The following is a 25,913-nucleotide window of genomic DNA, read 5'->3' as shown; positions in this document are numbered from 1 at the left end:
GTCTCTAATCTCTTAGTCGTGCAATTTTGTTCCTGATCTTATTTCTCAAGTATAATTTTGCCCTTGATCTTTTTTTCTCGAGTGCAATTTTGTCTCTGATCTTTGGATACAATTTTCACTTTGAGGGGCAAAATTATACCTAAAAGAAAAATCAGAATCAAAATTGCATCATTAAAAAGATCATGGACAAAATTATACCTGAAAAATAAGATTTTGGTTAAAATTACATCTTAACCCATAAATAAATAATAAATAACAAATTATATTAAAATTTAATTCTAATGATTTGTAAGTGCACTAAATATTTTTTAAACTTTTTTTATAAATATTTTATAAAAAATTAAAATTTAAACTATTAAAATATATTAATCTAACAGTTAAAAAAAAGAGGGGAAAAAAAAAGATAAGAAGAGAAGGGGTGAGACTCGAACTGCTTTTTGAGACGGCCCTTTGTCCGAATTCAACGACACGGTAGACTCTTCTTTTATTGCTCCGTGCATCTCTCTCTTCTTTTCTTCCTTTTTATGGGCCAGATTGCCAGGCGTTTGTCCTAATGGTATCGATTATGCAAGGTGTCCAAATAATTATCTTCCTTCACTAAATCTAAATTAGATTTGTTTTTTAATGCTTTAATAGTTTCTGATTAGATTTGAATTAAAAATAACTACACATCTTTACAGAATTATAAAATTTCTAGTCTTTTTGTTAATCATTCTCCCTCTTAGAATAGATTACAGTATTACACTACATAAACATATGAAGAATATATTTAGTCTAAATTCACATATGGTTTTACTTTAGTTTTTTAAATTTATGATATGCTTTTTTTAGTTCTTATATAATATTAGCATACTTCATCTTATACTAAAATATATATATTTAGTTCTTTATGTCTACATTAAATTCAATTTAATGCCTAAATTCATATAGTGCATTTTTAGTCATTCAATCTTAACATCATTAGTTTTATTTAACAGAAAATGTTCACTCTTATAATTAGGTGATGAATCTGTAACTAAATGCTGTTGACGAAGCATTCACAAAGATATCTGTTGTTTTCATTTTAATTTTTTAATTTGCAGTTACGGAACTCAAATTTAAAATATTATATTAAAAAGATTAAAATATGCAAGCAAATCATATTAGCATTTAATTGCATGGTCATTATTTAAATTAAATGAGCCAGTGTATACCAAATGCATACTTTTGCATGCCCCTAGTCTAATAAGAATATGCAATTTAATGTTGACATAATAGTTTTGAATTTAAATGCTAACTGAGCGAATTTAAATGATGACATGGATTACTTTTGAATTTAAATTTTCTAAACTGAAAAAATTCAAAATAAAATCTGGTGAAGGGCTCCTATCCTAAACTTTCAACATAAAAATGTTTCATCAATGTTAAACTTTTAATGTCAGCATTTTTAAATAAAAGACATAAAAAAGATTTCATAAAATTAAGAGATGAAAATAAAATCTGGCGTAAAATTACTAGTAACCCCATCACGCGATTCACGCCTGGAAGAATCGAGTGCTTCTCTCCTTCCTTTCCTCATCCATCCTCCCCTCACTAGTTTGTCAGCTTTCGTGTCTTCTTCCTCTTCCTTTCTCCATCAATACAATGTCATATCTGTGTGTGAAGTGCATCTTATCCTTGACTTCTTGGTCCTCTTCTCCATTATTTCTGTACGAATGAGGCGTCCTTTCAACTTTCTTTCACTGTATATATCCATGTGTGTGTTTATACATATAACTCTCCCACGCGATACACGGAATGCATCAATCAACAACTGCCACAATAATTTCCACCCATCAAGGAATGCTTCAATTGAGATATTCTTATCTTTAATATAAAAATTAGTTAAAAAAATTAAATTTAATTCTAAATATAATATCTTGACTCAGTTTGTCTCTCACTTTTCTTAAAATATCCCTATATTGATTGTAACTTATAAGAGGTTCTGCCAAGAAGCATCCCAATGCACATACTTAAATAGGATAATTCAGGCTAAGAGATTTATAGACTTAACTAATTTTTTTAATTAGTTATCTAGCTCTTATATTAAAAATTAGAAGTAGTATATATAAGAATTCTACAACAATTAAATGAAAGAATAAACTCCTTGTGATAAACATTTCATCATCTTCTCGTAAACCCTCCATTTATCAGCAGTAGCATTATATATTAATGTGAAGAAGACATAGTTGCCGATTGGCGAATAAAGACTTGACTGAATGGAATCCATTATCACTGTAGACCAGTACAATTTTGAATATGAGAGGGAGGCTATTGGATGACCTGAGAATTTTGGAACATAACCAGGGAATTGGTCTGTTGTGGTAGGCGAGTTCCCACTCAATGTCTAGGCATGTTCTGCAAAAAAATCTTCTGCAATCTGATAAGTACCCATATAATTACAATCATATACTGGAGAGATACTAGTTTTATTAATCAGTGAAACAGATATAATCTGATATATATATATATATATATATCTGCAACATGTTTAGTATTATACTTACCTTCGATTCTTAATATAAGATCTGGTGACTTATTTGACAAGATTAAAAAAGTTAATTAGTTATTTATCGTTTTTCTTCAAACTAATTTGCCACTTTCATAAATTGATATATAATCTAATGATACATCCAAGTATTTTAGAGAGACACGACAACATTTGTTATAATTAAATAATTTAGTAACTTTCTTAATCTCTCCTTAATATGAATATTAACAACACGAGGTAGTAATATTTTTTGTCTATAAAGTATTAATTTTTCCCCCTACTATTTTAAACTAACAATGAAGCTTTTTATCTAGTTAACCAAATTCCTCTATGGAGGTAATTTTGATATTTTATAAGAAATAATTAATTTTAACTTATTTTATTTATTTATCTAAAACTATTATTAGGTGTTTAAAATAACACTTTTCACACACTGAAAAATACTTATCATTCTCAAACACGTCCAAAGTTATTTCAGTTTGGATGGTGATTTCCAAATATTTCTCTTAGCTTCTCTCCACCAGTGCACATTAAGCCTCACCTTCTGTCATATATACACTGCCATTTTCACCGTATGATGAGCTACAGCCTACAATAAGATACTACTCTTATAGTCCAAGATACGTCCCCTCTGCATCACTACGTCTTGTCGTTTTTATGAGATACTAATTAACTAAATCACATTAATAAAAAGTTGGTTAAAAACAATAAAAATGTGAAAAATGTAATTTATTTATCAAAAACTCCCTTGTTTACAGAAGAGGAGAGTGAGTGTGGGAGGTTGGGCAAATATGATAGTTAATACAGTGAGATCAACCAACAAACAATGGAAGAAAAGATAAACAATAACATGCGTGGTCTTCAAGATAAAAGATATCTAATTAATTTGGATAGATTGAGTCAGTCAGATAAATTAGTTTATTATTAAAAAATGACCTAATCTCTCTGAAATATCTCCCTGTAACATTAAATTATATATTTGTTTATAGTTATAAGTTAAATAAATTAGTTTTAAAAAAATAATAAATGAATAGAAGACAAAAACTAATCCCACGACTAAATCTTTAAAGGGAAAATTACGTACAGGTCTTACAGAAGCCAATTTATTACTCTGAGGTCTCACGAAATGTCAAAATCACTGACAGGTCCCAAGGGACCTCAGAGTAATATTTTCGATTTGTAAAATGACATTACTGCCCCTTATATTTCAGATTCACATTTGCTCTGTCATTGCGATTTACAACCTTAGCAGCGACTATTAACAACCCAATGAGAGGGCGTTAACAACCCTAGCAGTATCCGTTAACAACTTACTTTATAGAATCATATAACCTCTACATAAGAGTAAATTATAACCAAATAGTATAATACAACAACTTTAACACTAAAATGAGAAGCTTTTTGATATCATTAAGAATTTTAACTAAATCCAATAGGATTATAGTAATATTTTAATGCGAAGATCCATTTACAACCTCAACAGCGACTATTAACAACCGAATGAGAAGGCATTAACAACCTAAGCAGTATCTGTTAACAACTTACTTTATAGAATTATATAACCTCCGCATAAGAGTAAATTATAACCAAATAGTATAATACAACAATTTTAATACTAAAATGGGAAGCTTTTTGATATCATTAAGAATTTTAACTACACCCAATAGGATTATAGCAACATTTTAATGCGAAAATCCATTTACAACCTCAACAGTAAATATTAATAACCTAAGGAGAACTATTAACAACCTTAGCAGTGTCTGTTAACAACTAACTTTATCAGATAATATAACTTCTAACTATAACTAACTAAATTATAACTAAATAGTCTTAAAGTTAATCTTATATAGTTGTTAGAGGTTATATTATCCTATAAAGTTAGTTATTAACAGATACTGCCTAGATTGTCAACAGCTCTCTTTGGGTTATTAATACTCACCATTGAAGTTGTAAATGAATCTTCGCATTAAAATGTTGCTATAATCCTATTGGGTTTAGTTAAAATTCTTAATGATATCAAAAAGCTTCCCATTTTAGTGTTAAAGTTGTTATATTATACTATTTGGTTATAATTTACGCTTATATGGAGGTTATATGATTCTATAAAGTAAGTTGTTAACGGATACTGCTTAGGTTGTTAAAGTCCTCTCATTTGGTTGTTAATAGTCGCTATCAAGGTTGTAAATGGATCTTCGCATTAAAATATTACTATAATCCTATTGGATCTAGTTAAAATTCTTAATGATATTAAAAAGCTTCCCATTTTAGTGTTAAAGTTGTTGTATTATACTATTTGGTTATAATTTACTCTTATGTTGAGGTTATATGATTCTATAAAGTAAGTTGTTAACGGATACTGCTAGGGTTGTTAATGCCTTCTCATTGGGTTGTTAATAGTCACTGCTGAGGTTGTAAATTGCAATGACAGAGCAAATGTGAATCTGAAATATGAGGGGCAGTAATGTCATTTTACAAATAAAAAATATTACTCTGAGGTCCCTTGAGACCTATCAGTGATTTTGACATTTCGTGAGACCTCAGAGTAATAAATTGCCTTCAGTAGAACCTGTACGTAATTTTCCCATCTTTAAAAGAAAGAAGTACGGAAATTTTCTGACAAGTTATTAACATCTCTTATACAAGCAGGAACAGAGGGAATATTCAATTTTCATTTCTCACTGATACCCACGATTAACATATTATCGAGGAAAACTAATGAATAAGATTAAGAAGTGCACACTTAACGAGTAGTGGAAATTTCAGTAATTCATTAAGGATAAACCTGAGTAAATAATTTAGAACAAAGTTAATAAGAAAACTAACTTTTAAGCAAAATTTTTATAGGTAGGTAATTGTTACATACAAATCACTTTTAGAAGAATGATTTGGTCTAAAATATGAAAGAAAAATGCAAACATAGATTTCCAAAATTACATGTATAGATAAATTGCCATGGGCCCGTTTGAATTGACAGTAGAAAAAGTAACTTATTTCCAATATAACTTTTAGAAAAGTAAGATTGAGTAAAATTTAAATTGAGTAAAGTAAATTGTGTTTGGATTGGAATTTAAAAAAATTAGTTTATAAAAGTGATATTGATAAAAGATTGTTTAGATTATGATTGAGTAAAAGTAAATTTGGTATGAATTTTAATAAATAATGAAACATGATTAAAAAAATGATTTAACATAATACAATGAATTTAAATTAATTTAATATGAAGAAGTAAAATTTAATGAGTGAATTAAATTTTAAAACTTCAGAGAAATCATAAAAAATATTTTGAATATAAAGCGAAACATGATTAAAAATAAATTTACATAATATAATAAATTTAAATTAATTTAATATAAATAAGTGAAATCTAATGAGTGAATTAAATTTTAAAATTGAGAGAAATCATAAAAAATATTTTAAATATAAAGTGAAATATGATTAAAAAATGAATTGACATAATACAATGAATTTAAATTAATTTAATATGAAGAAATGAAATTTAATTAATGAATTAAAATAGAAAACATAAGAGAAATAAAATTTTTTACTGCAAATATAAAGCAAAACATAATTTGAATGGATGAAAATGTTTTAAACTCCCATTCATTGTATTGTAACAAGGTGAAACGAAATAATATTACATTATTAATTAACTGATAAGCTATGGATAATTTGGTCTCTGATTGCATCACGAGCGCGATTCATATGTGATGAAAACTGTGATGTTTCATTTGAAGACGATGGTTGACTAGCTTCAACTTGATCATTTTGCCAACTATATTATCATTTTCAACTTCTATGACAAAAACGTGTTAGAGTTTGAATGTCTCCTTATAAGGTTATGAATGACCATTGTTACACAAACCATATACACTTATGTTTGGAAGTCGTAACTACACATATTTCATAAGATTTGAAATCTATTATTTCAAACACCGAATGTTCTTTCTATTGTACACCTTAAACTGGAATGATAATAATTGAAGGTTTTGTTACTATTTCAGAATCCTACTTATCGTCAGAAATCTGGAAGGTGGTAGCGTTTAGATCTGTATAGACCTGGATATCCATTTGGTGTTGGATATCCCGCATCAACCAAGTAATATTTCCCTAATAATTCATGAAACAATTTATGACATTGTGAAATGAATAAAAATATAAAATAATTAAAAATTAGCGTAATTGAAACTTATAAATATATACCTAGAGGTGGATGAGAGAAATTTAGAGATGAATTTGTAATAGCATTGTCAAATACACGAGCATCATATGCAGATTCCTCCCATCCTGCTAAGACAAAAGTAAAACACATATCCCAATCACATACAATCATGACATTTTGTAATGGATTTCCCTTTCTACCAATAAATTTGTCTCATTTTGCAGCAGGGACAACACACGGTATATGAGTGCCATCAATTGCTCCAATTGCGTCCTTAAAAAATAGATGATAACATGGATCATTTTCAATTTTTCTATGAGTTTCATGAAATGTAGGATCTATGGGTTAAATAAGTTCACTTGATAGGTTAAGGCAAGCTTACAGTATATTGTGAAACTACCTACTTACAGTTTTCCCTAAACGTTGAAATCATTCTTGGATCATCCTATTGCATTGTCCATGTGCAATCGTGTTTAAAAACATCACGACCATTTCTTCAATTCCTACGTACTTAGACTTGCGTAAACCATGTTCCTCCAATTTAGCACATAAAAGGTGGAAAACACATTTATCCACTCTAAACATTTCATGACATCGATCATCATGACCTACCAAAATGCCTTGCACCCATAAATTTCCTGTCTATTCACTAGTTCTGCAGGACTGTTTAAACATGTACATTTCATAATAATGACCAACCAATATACCAAGTGCTTCATATTGTGTTAATTCATTGTTAATCATGAATAACTGGGTTGAATAGTCATCAACATTCCCTTCATTCCACCATGAACCGTTATTCTAATTCTCCAAAGTATCTTCATTCCATAGTGAATCATCATTCCAATTGGCCATTGTATGATTAACCCTGTAACTGTGATCAGAAGAAAGTGTAAGCATTATAACGAGGAAGTAAATACTTTTCATATTGTAAACAAAAAAACCAAACACATAGATGACAAGTAGAAATTAGCATAAACATATTACCTACTCATTAATTAAGTTCCTACAACAGGCCACATCAATTCATGTTAAAACAGCAATTAGTTCAAGTTAACAAGTACAATAATAATAGTGAAATAAGTAAGTCTTAAACTGCAGGTCCCTTCCATGTGTCTGGGTCTTGTGCTGCTTGTAACATTCAAAAACATATATATATATAGATTTTAGTTTATTAAAATGAGATTAATTAATTATCACTGAAGCTAATCTTAATTACGAGTTAGACTACTAATTAATAAATAATAGTTAAATAATAATTAATATATATTTAAAATATATATAGATAAATATAATATATAAAATATATATTAACAATGGGTGGCACACGGCCACCCACTGTTTGTTTTGGGGGAGGGGAATTAAATCCCCGGTGGGCCGTGACCCACCTGTTACCAAAAAAAAAAAACTAACTAACTAAGAGTTTGACTAAGGGATCACGTGACCCCTTACTTTTGAATCATTTTTCCCCTTCTTCCGCCTCCCGTCCAGTAGCCTCCCCTTTCTCCTTCGTGTCGCTCCTCTGGTCCGTGTCTTCGCCGCAGCCGCGACAGTGAGTGGGCGTGAGAGGTAGTTTGAGTGTGTGAGAAAGGAAGGGCTCTACTTGGATACATATAAGATATTTAGGTAAGCTATTTTTATCCTACTATTTTTATTTAGCTTTTTTCTTTTTATTTCTGTAAGTATGGTAGAAAATAAAATTTATTAGGGCTTGTTAGATTTTTAATTTTTAAGGTTTCTAATTTAGTATTAGGATATTAATGGAGCTTGTGTGGTTGGAATAGAAGCCTTATGACTTAGATTTTAGTTGGATGGTTGATTTGAGACAGTATAAATTAGGGATTGGTTGGGAAATGGTGATTTGTGTTAACGATGATATTAATTTCGAAATTTATCTCTTAGTTGAGTTCATTTGAGGTTATATTGAGGATCCAATGCTTAAACTTTGAGGATTGTTGTTGAAATAGTAATGTTGATGATTCTTGGAGAGACTTTAAATAGTGGAAGTTGGGTGTTTGGAGGAAATTGAGGAAAATATTATAAGTTATTGATTCTAATGAATGGGAAATGATTAATGGAAGAAGGGAATAGAATTTGTAATAATGATTGGAGGCATAGATGGTACATGATTATTTTTCTAAGAGTTAAAGTAAACACTTTTTGGAGATTTTTGGATGATTTGAAGGAAATATTCTTATTAATGATGTGAATGAGAAAAATAGAGTTGAGAAGTATTAGGAATTGTTACTTGGAGGAATAGATGAATTATTATTTTTCTAAGGATAATTTTTTTAAGCAAGCAATTATGGGGATTTAGTTAATAAACTATTTTAATGCTATATTAATTAGTCTTTTTATTAATATATTTTATAAACTTATTGTTGTAGAGTGAGCTTGGTTTGGGCTCTTGGGTCTTGAATCCTCCTACTCTTAGTTCTTGTGTCAAGAACTTGAGGTAACCACTTTCTAATTTACCTTGTATGCTTGTTGATGTGATTATAAGCATGTGTTGATATTATAAATGTTATCAATATGTGTTATGGTGATTTTTGTATGAAAAGTAATTTATATATCTATATCAAGAGTTATGTTTTGTTAAATTTATTAGTTAAGTGGGCATGAATTATTTCATTTTATGAATATCTTATTGATGTTGAACAAATTTGATTATTGAATCTGAGAATACTTTATGGATATAAAATTGTATGGAATTAGATGGTTGGATTGTGCTATGTTGGTTGTGCTGAAATGTAGTTGTGGGAGGTCTGATTATTTATACCATGTGGTATAGCCGCCACTTGGCGCCCAGTGGTTGGCATTAACATTCTTAGGGCCCTCGGTATCACCCTTCCTTTGGCCGGGTCAAGGGTCAGCCCAAGGGGCATGACACCTTTCCATATTCCAACGAAAGAGAACCCATGGTCCGATATGAGCTCTGTAACTTTTGGCCGAATTACACCTCATTATTGGAGAGCTTGGTGCAGTCTTATAAAAGAGACGAATCCTGTTATGTGTGTGTATAGCCCATGGGTTCTGTCAGAGGTTACAAGGAGGTTATAAGGATGGTTGATGAAGTTCTATGCATGCAAGTTACTTTTTTGAATTATTATATATTGTTTTCTGTAAAGATGTTTAACTTATATGTTATTTGAAATTGTATTTTGCCCGCTTAGCTATCTTGTAATCACTCCCTGGATACTTGTTGAATTGGAATTGTGGTTACTGGGGCAATTTGACTCACCCCGTGGTTATTTAACATTTTTCAGGCGAGGGTTCAGGTATTGGTCCCAAGGGGAAGGTGTCCGAGGCTTGAGTTTTCCTTTCAACTCTGTATAGCCTCTATTTTGATATACATGATTTGACTGATGTATATTGCCAAACTTTAGAGCCTTTTTGTTATACTTAACATGCGTTTAATTTTCCGCTGCATTCTAGACTTGAGTTATCGGGCAGAGTCCTTTTTGGATATAGGTGACTGTTATTTTGATTACGATTGTTATGGACAGTGGTAGCAGTTATTTTGATGGACCTAAAATGCTCTAGTCCATTCATGATTGGTCTTAGTTATTTTTTTGGGATTTTAGAGATTCATGATGGGATTTGTTATGCACATGAAAAATCAAATGTTGATCCTTTCTTATTTGATTAACTATCTTTACTATTCTAGAACAGTAGCTACTACTCTGTTAAAGATTTGGTTTGTTATTGACTATGGTAGATTTCTATTTGATTAGGTTTGTCCTTCCTACCATGGTTAGCCTTTTAAAGTAATTATCCTTTTGAAAATGTTTATTTACCATGAATTTCGGGGGGTTATTACACTGTTTATATTAGAAGCAACTGCCATAACACTAAGGCTATCAACAATTTTAGTAGAGGCAGCAACTTTTTTTCCTTCTTCTTTGCATCAGACATCTCACCCCTCTTCCTCTTTCTATGGCTTCATGAACCACTTGATCCAGTACTCGCGAAGTTGTTTAAGTTGCAACTAGCCAAGTCATCTGTGACCCCTGTAATGGCTATTGGGTCAACACCAAAATTTTCCCTGACCTTTTTTGTTGGTCCAGCCCGACTCTATAAACATCCTCCTCCTCTTCTGTGTCAGCCTATGCAGCAGGTGCCATCTGAGGCTATGAGGCTAATGCTACGTATATATAGTCTCCCGAAACCACAACATATATCTTTGAATATTTTCACCAAATCTGATGCAAATATCAACCCTTGATGTCTAAATTTCTTGAAATTGGGGTTCACCTACATTAAGATAATTAGGCAGAATCAAGTAATATCTAAACTAATATTCAAAATTAAAACTCAACCAACACAAGTAGTTACCAGTAATTTTCATTGACACCACTCATCAGAGGCCAACACTCTATTTGTGGTTGCATCATAACCAACGCCAGACTCTCCAGACATCAGTTGTTCCCATACCTTTCAATTTTTTCTCAATATATCAAATCTATTCTTTAGTTGTCTCTTGTCATAATTTTTCTCACTCCTTTTCTTAAAATTCTTTTCAATTTTGCTCCAACCAGGCCTTGTAAACGATGTTTCTTGTCATTCCTTTTGCACTATTTGCTCAACACAAATATCGATAAAAAATTTTGTCATGTAAAGATCCCATGTCGCTTTTCCTTTATCATGATCTATTTTTCTATCCAAAATAATATAAGTATAAGACTAACTTAAGCAACCAAACAACAACTATTATTCAAAAACATTTCACACATCAAAGCACAAATGATGTTCCAAGTAATCAAGAGGAAATATCATCGAAATATATACATTCACTAAAAGGGCATTTTTCATAATAAAATGTTTATTTGAACCACAAAAGGATACTACAGTGCTTTGATTTGGACTCTTTTTTTTTTTATTTCTCATTTACTTCATTCACTTTGGTCATTAATTTTTCATTGCATATCTTCCCGAACTAACTATAATCAAAAGAAAGCAATGTTAAAATTATTTGTTAGTTCCATAACAGTTTTCTTATCTTGACTACTCCCAAGAAAACAACACTTAACAATGCTTAATGTTGCCCAAAAATAGCAACAGTAGCAACAACAACAATAATGATATATACTAATATGTCATATATTTCTTTAGCCTTCGATCAAGATAGGGAAGACTGAACTATAAATGTAATTAGCAAAGTGCACAAGAAGCCTTCAGCCAAGATAGGGAAAAATGAATTATAAATATAAACTACGATAGGGAATAATGCGCCATAAATGTCAATTGGCAAATAACTAGTATTGCAGACTATTTTGATAACAAGAAGCCGTGGCCATTCTAACTTAAGCATCATCAATAGATCAAGAAAAATCTTGTATAATCGTTCAATCCATAAATTAACAGGTTAAAAAAACACAAATCAAGAAACCTAGTGCAGACTATTCTGATCACAAGAACCAGTGGCAATTCTAACTAATACTTTCAAGTGGACATGATGAGCATCATGAACAGGTTAAGAAAAATTTTGCACGACTTTTTCCTTCCTTTCATAGATTAACAGATTGAAAACACATAGATCAAGAAACCTATGAAGCGCACAGTTAGTTTCCTTCAATCCATAAATAACAGGCCAAGAAATCAGAGAGGAAGAAGAACCATATTATGCATCCTAACAAATTCAGAAGGAGAGAAGTAACGTATGGTAATTTCTTTCAATGTAGAAATCGAAAGGTTGAGAGATGAGACAAGAAGATTATGAGACTTATCGATCAATCAAGATTACAATAGGTTAACTTACAATCAGCACAAGGCACAATAGAGCAAAGGATGGACGAGAATGAGGATAAGCAGAAATGAAATGTGCTAAGTCAATGACTACTCAAATAAGCTTTCTGTTGGAAGAAAGGGAGGGAAATGGGTTTGCAAAATGGTGGGGTTGTAGACTTTGACAATGTACCAGATCAAAAGGTAGACGAAAAGAGAAAGAAAACAACAGAGATTATGTATTCTATGTACCAGATCGAGTTTGCTAAGTCAATGACTACTCAAAATAAAGCACGCCTTCAAGTTAGAGGGCTAATTGACACTCTTGTGAACAACAAAAGAAAAGAAAATAGCATGTTTGAGTAAAAAGTACTCTGTAGTAAATTTTGTGAAAATAAATCTCCTAAAACTTGACAATAAAGTTGATTTTAAAAATGATTGTTTCTATAATTTCAAAGATCTCTTGATTATTTCGATTTGCAGTGATTTGAGCTCTTAAATGTTTCTCTGCCTTACAATATTGATAATGATTCTTTTTGGTGGGATGCAGATGACTTGGACAATCTCCCAGATTACATGAAAGTGGTATTTTTCGCAATTTATGATTTTGTGGATGAAGTGGCCTCTGATATTTTGAAAGAAAAAGGGCACAACGTCTATTCATATCTAAAGAAAAGGGTACGCATGATCTGTGGTGTTAGTTAGTTACAACTATAATTACAGCCTTATGCACTTATTACATTATACTTTATTATTAAGAACAAGTACAGCAAAATACCTTCTGAATTCTCAAAACTAGAAAAGGTGATCCCGAATATTAAAATTCAAAATTAATACTCACAACCAAAATGAAAATTTAAAATATTGATGATTTTACAATATTGTCCCTTATCAAAAACTAATCCAAGTCACCGCCGGCCCACCATTGAAGTTCCAGCACCGGTGGCTTACCCTGTCGCTGAAAAGCCCTTGGAGTTATAGCTTTGATGGCAAGCCAGCGGCGGGGTCTTCAGCGATGGTGGCTTGCTCTTTTTTTTTTTTTTAAAAAAAAAAGACAACAATATAAAATCATCAACATTTCAAAAACTAATTTTGGTCATGAGTATTGATTTGGAATTTTGGAAATTGGGATGACCTTGTCGGGTTTATTTTGAAAATTCAAATATTTTTGTGGACCTTAATATTGTTGATGATTATACATTAATTTAAATTAAAATTTTCAGTGGCAAAATATCTGTAAGGCATTTATGATTGAGGCAAGATGGTACCATGGAGGGAAGACGCCTAGGCTGGAAGAATATTTGGCAAATGTATGGACTACAATAACTGGACCTCTTCATCTTCATGCTTATATTTTTATGCCAATTATCCAATAAAGAAGCAGGGCTTGGATACCCAATCTAATTTACTTCTCAGGACTTAATTCCCGTCTTCTTAATGACCTTGGATCATTTAAGGTACCTCCATTTATACAAAAGATCTTTAGTTCACTATATACCAAATTACTAATTTAGATTGATATGAGTGGTAACAAATACTATCTCTAGTTATTAATATAAGATTCAGTTGACTAATTTACAAAAAATAAGAAATTTATTAAATAACTTAATTATAGCATATGCTATGATTTCTCTAAAATACTTATGTATATCATTAGATAATATAACAATTTATAAGTGAAACAAATGAGTTTGGAGAAAAAAACAAATATAAATAATTTAAAGTAATTTAATAACTTTCTTAATTAATCTTTCTAAATTAATTAACTAGGTCTTATACTAAGGATTTAAGGTAGTACTTTGTAAACCTTATGGGAGGGGAGGAAGATTAATCTATCTTTTTGGCATACATTTCATCCCGTACGTCCTATACCTTTGTGTAAAAGAATCTTTTTAGGGATAATCTGTATGTTCCTATTTATAAGAGACACTAATAATTTATTTAAAATTTTTAATATTATTCTTTATTTTTTCTTATTGATTATTAATTAGCACTAAAAAACAACTTACTATCGAAGGAAATTTTCCTTCTCTCTTTTTTTTTTTTTTTTTGATAAAGTGCGCATTTCTTTTTGGTCTAACTTGGATATGATGGAACTGATGTTTAGCGTGAAGCGAAGATTGGGGAGGTGCCATCCGCAATTCAATGGTACGTGAATGAAGCTGGAGTTTCAGAAGAAGAATCCATTAAACACATTTAGTGTTTGATATATAAAACATGGCAGAAGATTAATCAACAAGTTGCCATATCTTCCTTCCCTTGCCATTTCAGCCTTACTGCTTTGGGTTTTTCAAGGGCTTCAACTTTCTATTACTCTAATGAAGATGATGCCTACACTCTCCAGCATTCTGATGAATTTCAGAATCTGTTCGTTCATTAATTTTTGAGTCCATTTCCTAGAATATGTTTCATATTTAATCAGATTGAGATCAATCCCATATTAAGTATATTTTTAATTTTTTCAGTGTGTGAAGGATGCTATATATATATTTATATATGATGCTTGATTGTCTTTTTTCTTTTCTATTTTCTATCTTTCATTAAATATTTATCAATTATAAGGGTAATACTCCTTCTCTCCTTAATGTAATACCTTATTAACTAATTTAAGTAGATTAAGGATGTTAGTTAAATTGATTAATGTGATATGTTTTTTCTAAAACACTTTAAGTATTTTTCTTAATTCCTTTCCTCCCTTTCTTAATTGATTATTATTGGAGGAATATTAATAGGGTTAATTTTAAAAAAAATTGATAAAGATATAAAATAGGTTATATATATAAGACCAACATTAACTCCTCAATTAGTTCCTATATTAAGTACAAGAGGAGTAACATTTATCCATTGTATTTCTAAAATTTATATCCTTTGGTGCGTGAAGCAACCGAGGCGTGAATGCGACTTTGATTCGACAGTGTGACCCATGCCCTTGTCATTAATTTGAATAGTCCACATTTGATATGGAGGCAAAAATTTAATTTTTTTTAAAAAAAAGAAATTTACCTGATACAGAATTTCAAATAAAAATATTCTTTTACTTGTTAATATTTTTTTAAAAAAATTAATTTAAAAATTATCAGTTAATAATTTTACATTTAGACCATTAAAATGGTACCTGAATAATATAAATCTCATGATAGTTAGCGATAAGTACTGAAATCGGTTCCCTCTCTCATCAGTCTTGGCAGCAAAGGATCAGCTTGCTGTCTCTATGCTGCTCGAACAATGTTAAAAATAACAAGCCAGCAATAAATTAAAACACCGGAGCTGGATCTCATTACATACACGATATCATACACAAGTTATTGTTTCATGGTTTAGCTTCAAAGACTCTTATTAAATATTATCACACCTACGTAAAAGTGATGGGAAAGGGCTCAAAAAGCAACAAACGAACACGATCCTTGAACTCAGAATCCTGAACAGTGTAGGTATCATCTCCATAATAGTAAAAGAAAGTTGCCGTCCTTGAAAGTTCCCAAGCTGTGACGTTGAAATCGCGAGGAAATGAAGATGTGGCAACTTGTTGATTCATCTTCTGCCATGTTTTATATATCAGACCCTTTATGTGTTTGATGGCTTCTTCTTCCGAAACTCCACTATCATTCATGTGGCACTGAATTGACGAGGGCACATCCCCTGTCACTAGCTCACGCTAAGCATCAATTTCGAGCTAAGTTAGACACATATATATACATATTAAAGAATTTGTTTGTGTGTTTATAGGTAAAACAACAGCAAAAACAATTCTTATATCCCGTTAGGTGGAATCCACTATATATGGGCAAGAAGTCTCTGATTCTCCATCTTCTAACGCGCCTTGTAAGGTCCCAACTTTCTAAATATTGTTTTCTTAATTTTCTATTGATCTTTAGGTTCTACATGAAATAAGTGGCACTGATATCTTATGGACGTAAAATAGTGTAGTTTTGAATTTTTATGATTTCTTAAAAAACTCTAAAGTTGTGCATCATTTTATGCCAATAAGATATGAAAATGCCAACTATTTTTATGTAGAATCTAACAATTAGCAGAAAAATTAAAACAATATTTTGGAGGTTGGAACATTTATAAGGGACATCAAAGAGTACGGCATTAGAGGTCCCTTGCCTTATTTGTTTCATCGATACCTTAAATGATCCGAGGTCATTGAGAAGGCGGAAATTAAGTCCTGATACGTGAAGTAGATCTGAATGCTGGTGTAAGGAAATGAAGTTCAGGTCCCGGTCGTTGATACGATTATTTGGCATCAAAAGATAAGCATGAAAATGTAAAAGAGGCCCTCCAATTGAAACCCATCCATTTTCCAAATATTGTTTCAGGCTTGGCGTTTTTCCACCATGGTACCATCTGGCCTCAACCCTAAATGCCTTACAGAAATCTTGCCACTGAAATATTTAATTAGGTTAAATTAATGTAATAATTAATATCATACGTATTATAGATAATAACAAGACACTTAAGAGAGTACGTAGAAACAAGTATAATAAAACAAATAATTAACACATACATACCCCTTTTTTTAGGTATGAATAGACATTGAGCCCTTTTTCTATCTGAATGTCAGAAGCAAGTTCATCCACAAGGTTATAGATTGCAAAAAATGACACTTTCATGTAATCTGGGAGACTGTCTAAGTCATTTGCATCCCACCTAGAATTTGATAATTAGTAAGATTAATCGATTCTTAAAAATAAGTACAATCTTTAACATCATTTAAGGGATGATGAATGAAGCAATTAAAATTCAAACCTGAGAATAGCTTCTGTGAAGAGCTCTAATTCGTCCAAAGTCCCATGAACATCATACATATCATCGGTCAAGGTTATTATGGCGCAAAGATTTCCAATAACTCTTCTTAACTTTTCAACATGTGGTTCTTCCTTCATTCCTAAGCCCCAGAGATAGTTGTCCACCACCCTACACCTGTAAAAATTGATCTTCTCTTCCAGACCAGTTCTCTCCCACCATCTTCAAATGAAACAAAAAAATTTAGCATCAGTATAAATTTACGTTGTCCATATTAACTGATCAGTTATCTTATTTTACTAAACGAAACTGCTAACATTGTTGCTTGAAAAAGAGTATCCATGTTATCAAGCAAATAAAAATAGTATCCAAAGTCATATAGTTAGAATTTGGGAGAAACGTTTCTTTCTAGATTGTCCAAGTTTTTTCTCTCATACTTTTGAGATTTTTCTTGCGGAATTTTTCACTAGAAAATCCCTTTTTGTTAGAGGGTATTACAACGATGTTAGTACAAAAATAATTTATCAACTGCAAAAAAAATTATAAATCATTCATGAATCTATTGTAAATCTTTCACGAAAACAATTGTTAAAAAAAATTAACTCCTTAACTAAAGACAAAATAGTTCATTGCAAAACAGTTTGTGTAGCGAATTTTCATTGTTTAAGAGGGATTTTTATATCATAAATTACCCATTTCGTTTTAGTGATTTCAATTCGAATGGTCTAGATTTTTACTACTCCCTCAAATCTCTATTATGAGGACTACAAACATGTTTTATATATAATATGTTTTGTCTGAAATTTTTTTTTTCACCTAGCATCCCAAACTAATTATAAAATTTGTGAACTAAAACCAATCTCCTGTAGCTAATCAATTTTATTGATGATAGTTTTGATATTTTATAAGAAATAACTAATTTTAATTAACTTCATTAATTTATGTAAAGTTGTAATCAAATGCTTATAATAATGATAGAAAGGAGTAGCATGTATATTGTACCTTATATTGGACTTCACTTCCTCCTGATACATGGCTTGAAGCATGTTATAATCCAATTTGGCAAGCTGAAGCAAGTTGGAATTCATATTAGGCATTCTTTCATATTCACTAATGAACCAACGAGCCTCCCATCTTGGTAGCCTCCAATGTAATGGAACCTCCATAGCATGTTTCACTTGGGATGTCAGTTCATGTCCAGGGTTCCTGCTCATAAAATCTCTAAGAGACTTTGAGGTAAAATCTGTAGCTTTTTCCAAAATAGTTTCGTCTTCCATTAAAAGAAATGAAGCTTCATATAATGAAAGCATTCCCTTAATATCCTGAGATAAACTCGTTTGAAAATCACCCTCATCGTTTATAAAGCTATCAAACACATCTGCAGCAGCAAATAGTTCAAGTAATTTAAGAACTATCATTCATATAAGTGCAAAAGTGAAATTTTATACTATCTTTAGTTCTTAATATAAGACCCAGTTGACTAATCTGACAAGATTAATAAAGCTAAATAAATGACTCAATTATGGTACATGTTACATAATCTATATGAGATATTATGTGTATTGCTAGATTTATATTAGTTTATAAATCAAGTAAATTAATTTGGAAAAAAAATACTTTAAAGTGATTTATTTAGCTTTCTTAATCTCCTCAATTGATCCTCACATGTAAATATTATACCTGTAGGTATATCATAGCCATGTTGCCTTGAGAGTCGAAATTCAAGAGCTGTGGCATGCAGATTCTGCTTGTTCTTGAACTTGTCCACGCTGTAAATATTTTCCAGCATTTTGTTTATTTCACTCTTGAAATGATAAGCTAGTCCAAGCCTTTGTAAGGTGTCAATAAGCTCAAGTTGTTGCAGAGGATTCACTGTGTCTGAAAGAAATACCCTAACTTCAGCCCTAAGCATTCTGCTTTCTTCTTCATATGCATGTTCCTGCATGTTGCATTGATAACTAATATAATGATCACTTGATTTGAAATAATCTTAGGAAGAAATGAAACTAAATTACCAACCATAATCTTTGTCTTTAGTTATAATTAAGTTGGGAATAAGTTAAAGAAAACCTTATAATTATTGTCCAATGACTTAATATAGTCGTAGTGCCAAACATCAGGCTTGAAGTCTCCAGATCGACGAGAAACTTGCTGGCTTTGATCAGAAACAATAACTGATGGGGCCTTGCATTGGATTTTAAGAGAAGTAGTAGCATTGAAGCTTTTGGATATGGCTGAAACAGAAGAGGATGTTTTATTCAGAGGAAGCATTTTAGTGAGAGAGCCAAAAGGGAGAGAAGCAGCCTGGGGAAGATGAAGAGCCATATCGTTGGAAGTTCGAAAACGAGGTTGAAGGTGATGGTCAATATCTCAAGGCATCCATATATAAAGGGCAAAATATGTAAATAATAAAGTCGTAATAAGTTTTTGCAATTAGAAAAGAGGAATAATAAAAATGTGGATAAATTAAAAATTACAAAAGTAAACTTTTTGAACACAATCAATAAATCTTATAGAATGTTTAATATATAGAATAAAATGAAAAAGAATAATGAAGCATTTTTTTTAAAAATTAAAATGTCTTTTGAAAGTTTAATTATGGACCATATTGAATAGCATATTTTTTTCACTAAGACTGATGGCGGACTTGAGTTAGGGAGGTTAGATTAGTAAATCACGAGCTCAAAAATAACTCTTAATTTGTATATATTAAGCTTCAGGAAATTTTAATTGTTCACATATACTTGTTTATATATAACAAACGGCAAGCTTTTAGTTGGAAAAAATATTGGAGATTAGATGCATGTTCAACAAGTGCTTGATTATACCTGTCATTCAAAAAAAGAACAAGAATAAGATCACATGTATGCACTGAGAAGCATCTATCATCTGTTTTTTTTTTCCCAACAAGCATTTATGGTTCAATTCAACATGGAGACAGATTTGCATGCATGCATGTTTAGAAATTTATCCAAAACTTTCATCTGTTTCCTATATATAGAGTCAGAAATCTCTAGCCCTGCTCCTGCTATTGATGAATTGATTGATTCCAAGAACTTACAAGGATCGATGCAACTTTCATTATTGAATCAACCTTTATTAGCTTCTAAATGATATATATATATATATATATATATATATAAGCTAGTTTGATATTCAATTTGGTCTTTAGTATAAGGTTCTAATTAACTTGGAATCTCATATTTATCTATTTTTTTCTTAAAGTAGTTCTTGTAGTAATTACACAAGTTAAATATTTTATCAAATGGTAATTTTAGCTTATATACATGATTAGCAATAGTATTTTAGAAAAGACAACACATATATTACAAACAATTAAATTAACTAATTTTATTCATTAACTCAAATTAGTCAACCAGTTCTTATATTAAAGATTGCAAATAATATACATAAAACATATCTACCACTCACCCCCTTCATAAATAAAGGTGCATTGGGGGGGGGGACACACACACACTCTCTCAAATTTCCTACACATTATTACATTAACTAATTTTAGTTAATTTCTTAATCTATTTAATTCAACTGTTTATATCTTATAAAAGTACAAGAAGGTAGTTACTATTGTTTCTTTGTTTCATTAAAGCCTTACGACACTTATTATCAAAAACAAAACTCTTATAACAGTTTTTGACAAGTGTTGGATCATACCTGCTATTCAAAAAAGAAGAAATTAAATTCAAATAAAGACGTATGGACCATTCAATGGATACTAGAGAGTCAGGAATCTCTAGCTAGGCTCGATGCTCCTCCCATAATTTCTGCAACATGCAACTATATGACAATTTGTCTATACGTGTTTGTATTTTTTTTTTTTCAAAGCGTGTGTGTATTTAAAAGATTTTAGCATCAAAAGTGTTTAATTTATATGTACTATTGTTGAATCTTCTTTTGGAATGAAAATAATTTTATCCAAAAAAGGAAAGAATTGTTACAAAGTTTTATAGAAAGAATATAATTAATAAAATTTCATAACAATTGAACAAAATATAATGACAAATTGCAGTGCAAGACTTATTTGTCAATCATAACATTTTGACAATTACATTCTTGTTTTTAAGACTCATAGTAATTCTCCCGGAAAAAAAAATTTGCTTCGCAAGATGTCAAAATCCTCTTCCTAACTAGGAATCAAACACACATAGTCTTCTAGTGTGGGGACTAAACCACACATATTTATAAAGTGTGATAATGATATTGATTGAGACATTACTATATGACCATGCAAGGAATACCCACTATGCATAACATCACAAAGGAGATTACATGCACAATGACAAGCGTCTTCATAGAGGGGAATCACTTTGACAAATGTATACAAAAAGATTTAACAATTTTAATTTGATTTAAATAATTTAACAAGTGTATAAGAAGAATAAGATTACATGCAATGAGATGTATCTTTCATTCAGTTACACAAATTAAAAGTATCCGAATCTTCATCTGTTTCCTACCTTCTAGTGTCAGAAATCTAGACCTGTTGCCTCTGCAATCTGCGCACCAATTATTGGAAAACTTGTCTATACGTGTACATAGTCTTGCAAATATAGATATTTGGTTTCATCATTCTTAGTAACTTAGTTTAAAAGTTATTTATCTGGTGAATAAAAAATTTCATGAGTATAGCTATAGACATATCAGATTTAATGCAGATTTTACGACTCAGTGAAATTTTTAGAGGCACATTGTCTGCAGGAGAATGGAGTACATATTCATATAAATTAAGCTAAATTATATGAAATATTCCTAAACTTTATACTGTAAATAATTTTTTTTAACCTTTTAAACTTTAGTTCTCTCATTTTCCAATTCTTCTCCTGCGGGGTTTGCTCTGGAATAATGCATTGCATATGGGTGTTTTGATAGAAATATGTTTTGCTGCTTGGTTTGTTCTTTTCTGCTTCTAGATATGTTCTTCGATGTCAAAATATTATGTGTAAGGCTCGGTTATGTTTTATTGTCTAAACTATATTTTTATATCCATATTTACTAGCTAGAAAAATTACGCATTGAAACTGCTAACCGTTAATCAATCAGATTTGTGGGACAGAAATCAAAAATTGAAGAGTTTTGTTCTATTCGCGTTTGTGTTTACACAAATATATTTTAGTAGGTTTGGTTCCCCTACTAGTTTATCATCATATAGAATTTTAGTTATTCCCTTTAATTTTTTTATATATTGTATCATATTTTTTAGTTGAAATGATATGATTTGTAGAAAGTTTGTTTATTTTTTTGTGCTTAAAAAAGAATAACAAACTTTCTAGACTGGTTGTGAGTCCAGTGAGTTTAGAAATATCATTTTCTACACTAGCTAAACAATCAGACCCTGTGAAACCGATGTAAAAATGTTTTTTTTAACCGGTGTTAAAGGTCCTTCTGCACTAGTGTATTACATATGATAATTAAGGAAATTTTATATCAAGCACTATTATTTACAAATCATTAGCTCATATTTTCATTATCCGCGATGATTAGGCCACCAAGAGAAAAATCCTTCAAAATAACAAATTAATTAGTTGGGCATCCTATAGTTAATCCACATTCATTAAAGCACTTGCAACATGCATGCATGCATAGCTAAGGTATTCTTTATACTACCTAGCTCTAGTCTTTAATACATGATTCAGTTAATTAATTTGAAGAGATTAGAAAATTACTAAATTTTATCATATGTTATGTGATCTTTCTTAAATATTTATATCGATTATTAGATTATATATCAATTTATAGATGAAGTGAGTTAGTTTGGGAGAAAACAACAATAATATAAATAGTTTAAAGTAATTAATAACATTTTTAATTTTTTTCAAATTAGTTAATTAGGTTTTATATTAATATTAAGGATCAGAGGTTGTGTGTATGCACCCCGCATGTCAAAAGGAGCTTCTTCACATAGCTAAATCAAAGGCTTCGAGTGGACCTTATCTTTGGCAAGTAACAAGCATTATAAATAGGGTTGGAAATAGGCCAAGCGGCCTGTTAGAGGCCACCTTATAAATAGCCTGGCCTATTTAAATATCAGAACAAACTCAAGCTTGTAAAATAGCCTGTTTACTTTATCAACTAGGGTCAAGCCTGATAATAAGCCTATTAGGCCTGTCAGGTGGTCTGTGCCTGTCATCTTTTGTTTTTTTAGATTAAAATTGTAAATGAACAGGAGGAAATCTTCTATTTTGATTGGTTAATTAAGAAAACTCCACCCACATAAATATGTTATTCAGAGCTTATTGCATGCTTCATTTTATTTCCATTCTCTATAATAAAAATAATTGATGTATGTATAATAATGACACATATTTGGACAGAGAAAGAAAAAATGAGTGCACTAAAAAAAATAAAAGAATTTGATCCATGCTTTTCATATTAATCTTATATAGAATATATATATATATATATAACTAACCTATTATGTTTTAGACTGTATATATGTGTGCTCAATCTAATTCTTATCATAATAGTTGCTTAATTAATTTAAATAAATAAATAAATTATAATAAATGTAACATATCTTTTTAAAAACAAGCATGTGTAACAACAAGATCAAATATCATTTTGCTAGTAAATTAGTTTGAACAAATGATAAATTTAAAATATAAAAGGGATTAACAACGTTTCATATTTTAAACTAGATCTAGTCATCACTAATTTTTATACTAGAGATGGGATGAAGTGATACTTTTATACCAAAGTGAAATTATGTTTTCTAATAATTTTTCATATTTGATTTTTTTTTTTTTACCTAAGGGAACACGTTTTATAAATTGTGTTAATTTGGTAATTTTATATTTTCTGTTTGTATTTAGATAAATCAGGTTGAATTATTGTAATTTTGAATTGATTTATATGTGTTTGAAATTTGTTAAAAAAACAAGCCTTTTAACAAGTCACAGGCCAGGTTTAGGCCAAACAAAAAGCCTTTCATAAGTCGCAAGCTAGGCTCAGACCAATAGACCTCATCACAAGTCAGGCCTGTTAAAGGCTGGAACAGGCCCGGCCTGACTTATTCCATCCTAATTATAAACGAAAAATAAACTACGATACAAACTCATGCATGCATGCACACAGATCTTGACTCAGTAAATTAAAGATACAAGGCACGCAAGATCATTTATTAACAAACTGAGAGAAAAGCGAAAATGATGACGATGATGATGAAGATATTTAAGCAGTGTCGCAAGTTTCAGGGACAAAGGTAGGGTGCGGGATTGGTTGCAGAAGAAGTGGTATCTTCTTGGAGACGACAAGGCCACTTGCCTCACTCATATCTATGTCCATGGCAGAGGAAGATGTTCCATCGTCAGGAAGCTTCCAATCGAACCAGTATAAGAGATTGGCAAGAGCATATTCAACTGAAGCGATCCCAAAGGATTGTCCAGGACACCCTCTTCTTCCAAAACCGAAGGGAATAAGCTCAAAGTCTTGGCCTTTGAAATCAATTTCACTCTTCTCAAATCTCTCTGGAACAAACTCTTCAGGCCTTTCCCAGTACTTGGGATCCCTGTGGATTGCCCAAACATTTACAAGCACTTTCGTTTTAGGGGGAATATCGTACCCTCCTAGTTTCACACTGCTTAAAGTTTTTCTGGGAGCCAAAAGAGGACCAGGTGGATGCAATCTCAGAGTTTCTTTCACCACACATTTTAAGTACTTCATCTCACTCACATCGGTTTGATCAATTGTAGGTTTGTGTCCCACATTCCTCGTACCTCTTCCTGTGCTCTCTTCATTTTCCCTCCACGTCTCATCAGCTCCGCCATAGCCATTCAACTGTAGTTGAAGTTGCGTCCACTCCTGCCACAAACATATCCTGGCGTTTTGATGTGTAAATTAGACACAGAGACAGATATAAAAACACAAACACATATTTATGGACGGAAAAATACTCTCAAATTGTGTAATTATGATTTAATTACTACGTATTTTGTTTGAAAAATCGTACAAAGTTCAAAACTTCACCATTTCATATATCAAAATGTCATTTATTTATGCAAAAAATCTAATGCTCAAGAGAAGAGAAGAAAGAAATTTGAGAAACTGGGGCCTTACAAAGCGTATTAGAGAGAGCGTGTTAGAGGCCTCAACCCCAACAAAGATATACATATAGAGAGAGAGAGAGAGAGACAGACAGACAGACAGACAGAGAAATACCGCTACTATTGTCTTGATGCTAAGTAGCGAGAGGTCAGAGTGAGGCATGGGATGGTGATGAAGTTGAAGCAGAACATCCAATAAGTTGTTATTTTCATGACTATTCATGTGCTTGCTGCTGTGTAGTTCAATCATGTGGTCGATGAAATTCTGTATTTTCTCGAAGTGGCCTTCATTCTTGGAAGCAGACCTGTAACAAGATCCATCCACCACAGAGAAGGGAAGAAATCTCCAAAACTGAACTCTCGATTTGATGCAACATTTTCCATTACTATCTCTCCCATTTCATACTTGTGACCAAACACACATCTGCTCATTATGTTGATCGAAGTTACCACCATCATCTGAAACAAATTTACTGATACTACAGAAGACGATGATCCTTCATTGTGTCTTTTGCAAGCTTCACGAATCTCATTACCAAGACTGCAACTTCCCCTTCACTTATGAACTGAAAGGATCTTACTTTCGCTAAGGCAGAAATTCTGCAACAGCGACTTTCCTTCTCTGTTTCCACCTTCCCCGTAAGGTGCAAAGATCACATTGTGCATCCAAAGAAATGGGCCTTCTCCGGCGTGATTAAAGGACGGTCGGAGAAAA

At 31.2% G+C, this 25,913-nt stretch overlaps 2 protein-coding genes across 2 annotated transcripts; both read right to left on the bottom strand.

The window, feature by feature from the left end:
- Window positions 1–16,710: 16,710 nt before the first annotated feature.
- Window positions 16,711–19,466, bottom strand: LOC114714881 (myrcene synthase, chloroplastic-like). The gene is made up of 5 exons (XM_028899666.1): window positions 19,212–19,466; window positions 18,822–19,080; window positions 18,144–18,519; window positions 17,145–17,363; window positions 16,711–16,780 (listed from the first exon to the last, which is right to left on the bottom strand). Exons 1-5 carry the CDS (start codon window positions 19,464–19,466, stop codon window positions 16,711–16,713), a joined length of 1,179 nt encoding a protein of 392 aa, XP_028755499.1.
- Window positions 19,467–24,326: 4,860 nt separating this feature from the next.
- LOC114714875 (cytochrome P450 71A1-like) lies at window positions 24,327–24,818 on the bottom strand. The gene has a single exon (XM_028899658.1). The coding sequence runs from the start codon at window positions 24,816–24,818 to the stop codon at window positions 24,327–24,329; it is 492 nt and encodes a 163-aa protein (XP_028755491.1).
- Between the last annotated feature and the right edge of the window lie 1,095 nt (window positions 24,819–25,913).

This window comes from Neltuma alba, unplaced genomic scaffold, assembly GCF_004799145.2.
Source record: "Neltuma alba isolate B1F8T4 unplaced genomic scaffold, ASM479914v2 tig00011547_pilon, whole genome shotgun sequence".
NCBI classification, from domain to species: Eukaryota; Viridiplantae; Streptophyta; class Magnoliopsida; order Fabales; family Fabaceae; genus Neltuma; species Neltuma alba.
The sequence above is the reverse complement of the archived record's forward strand: the minus strand, read 5'-3'. Positions and strand labels throughout refer to the sequence as shown.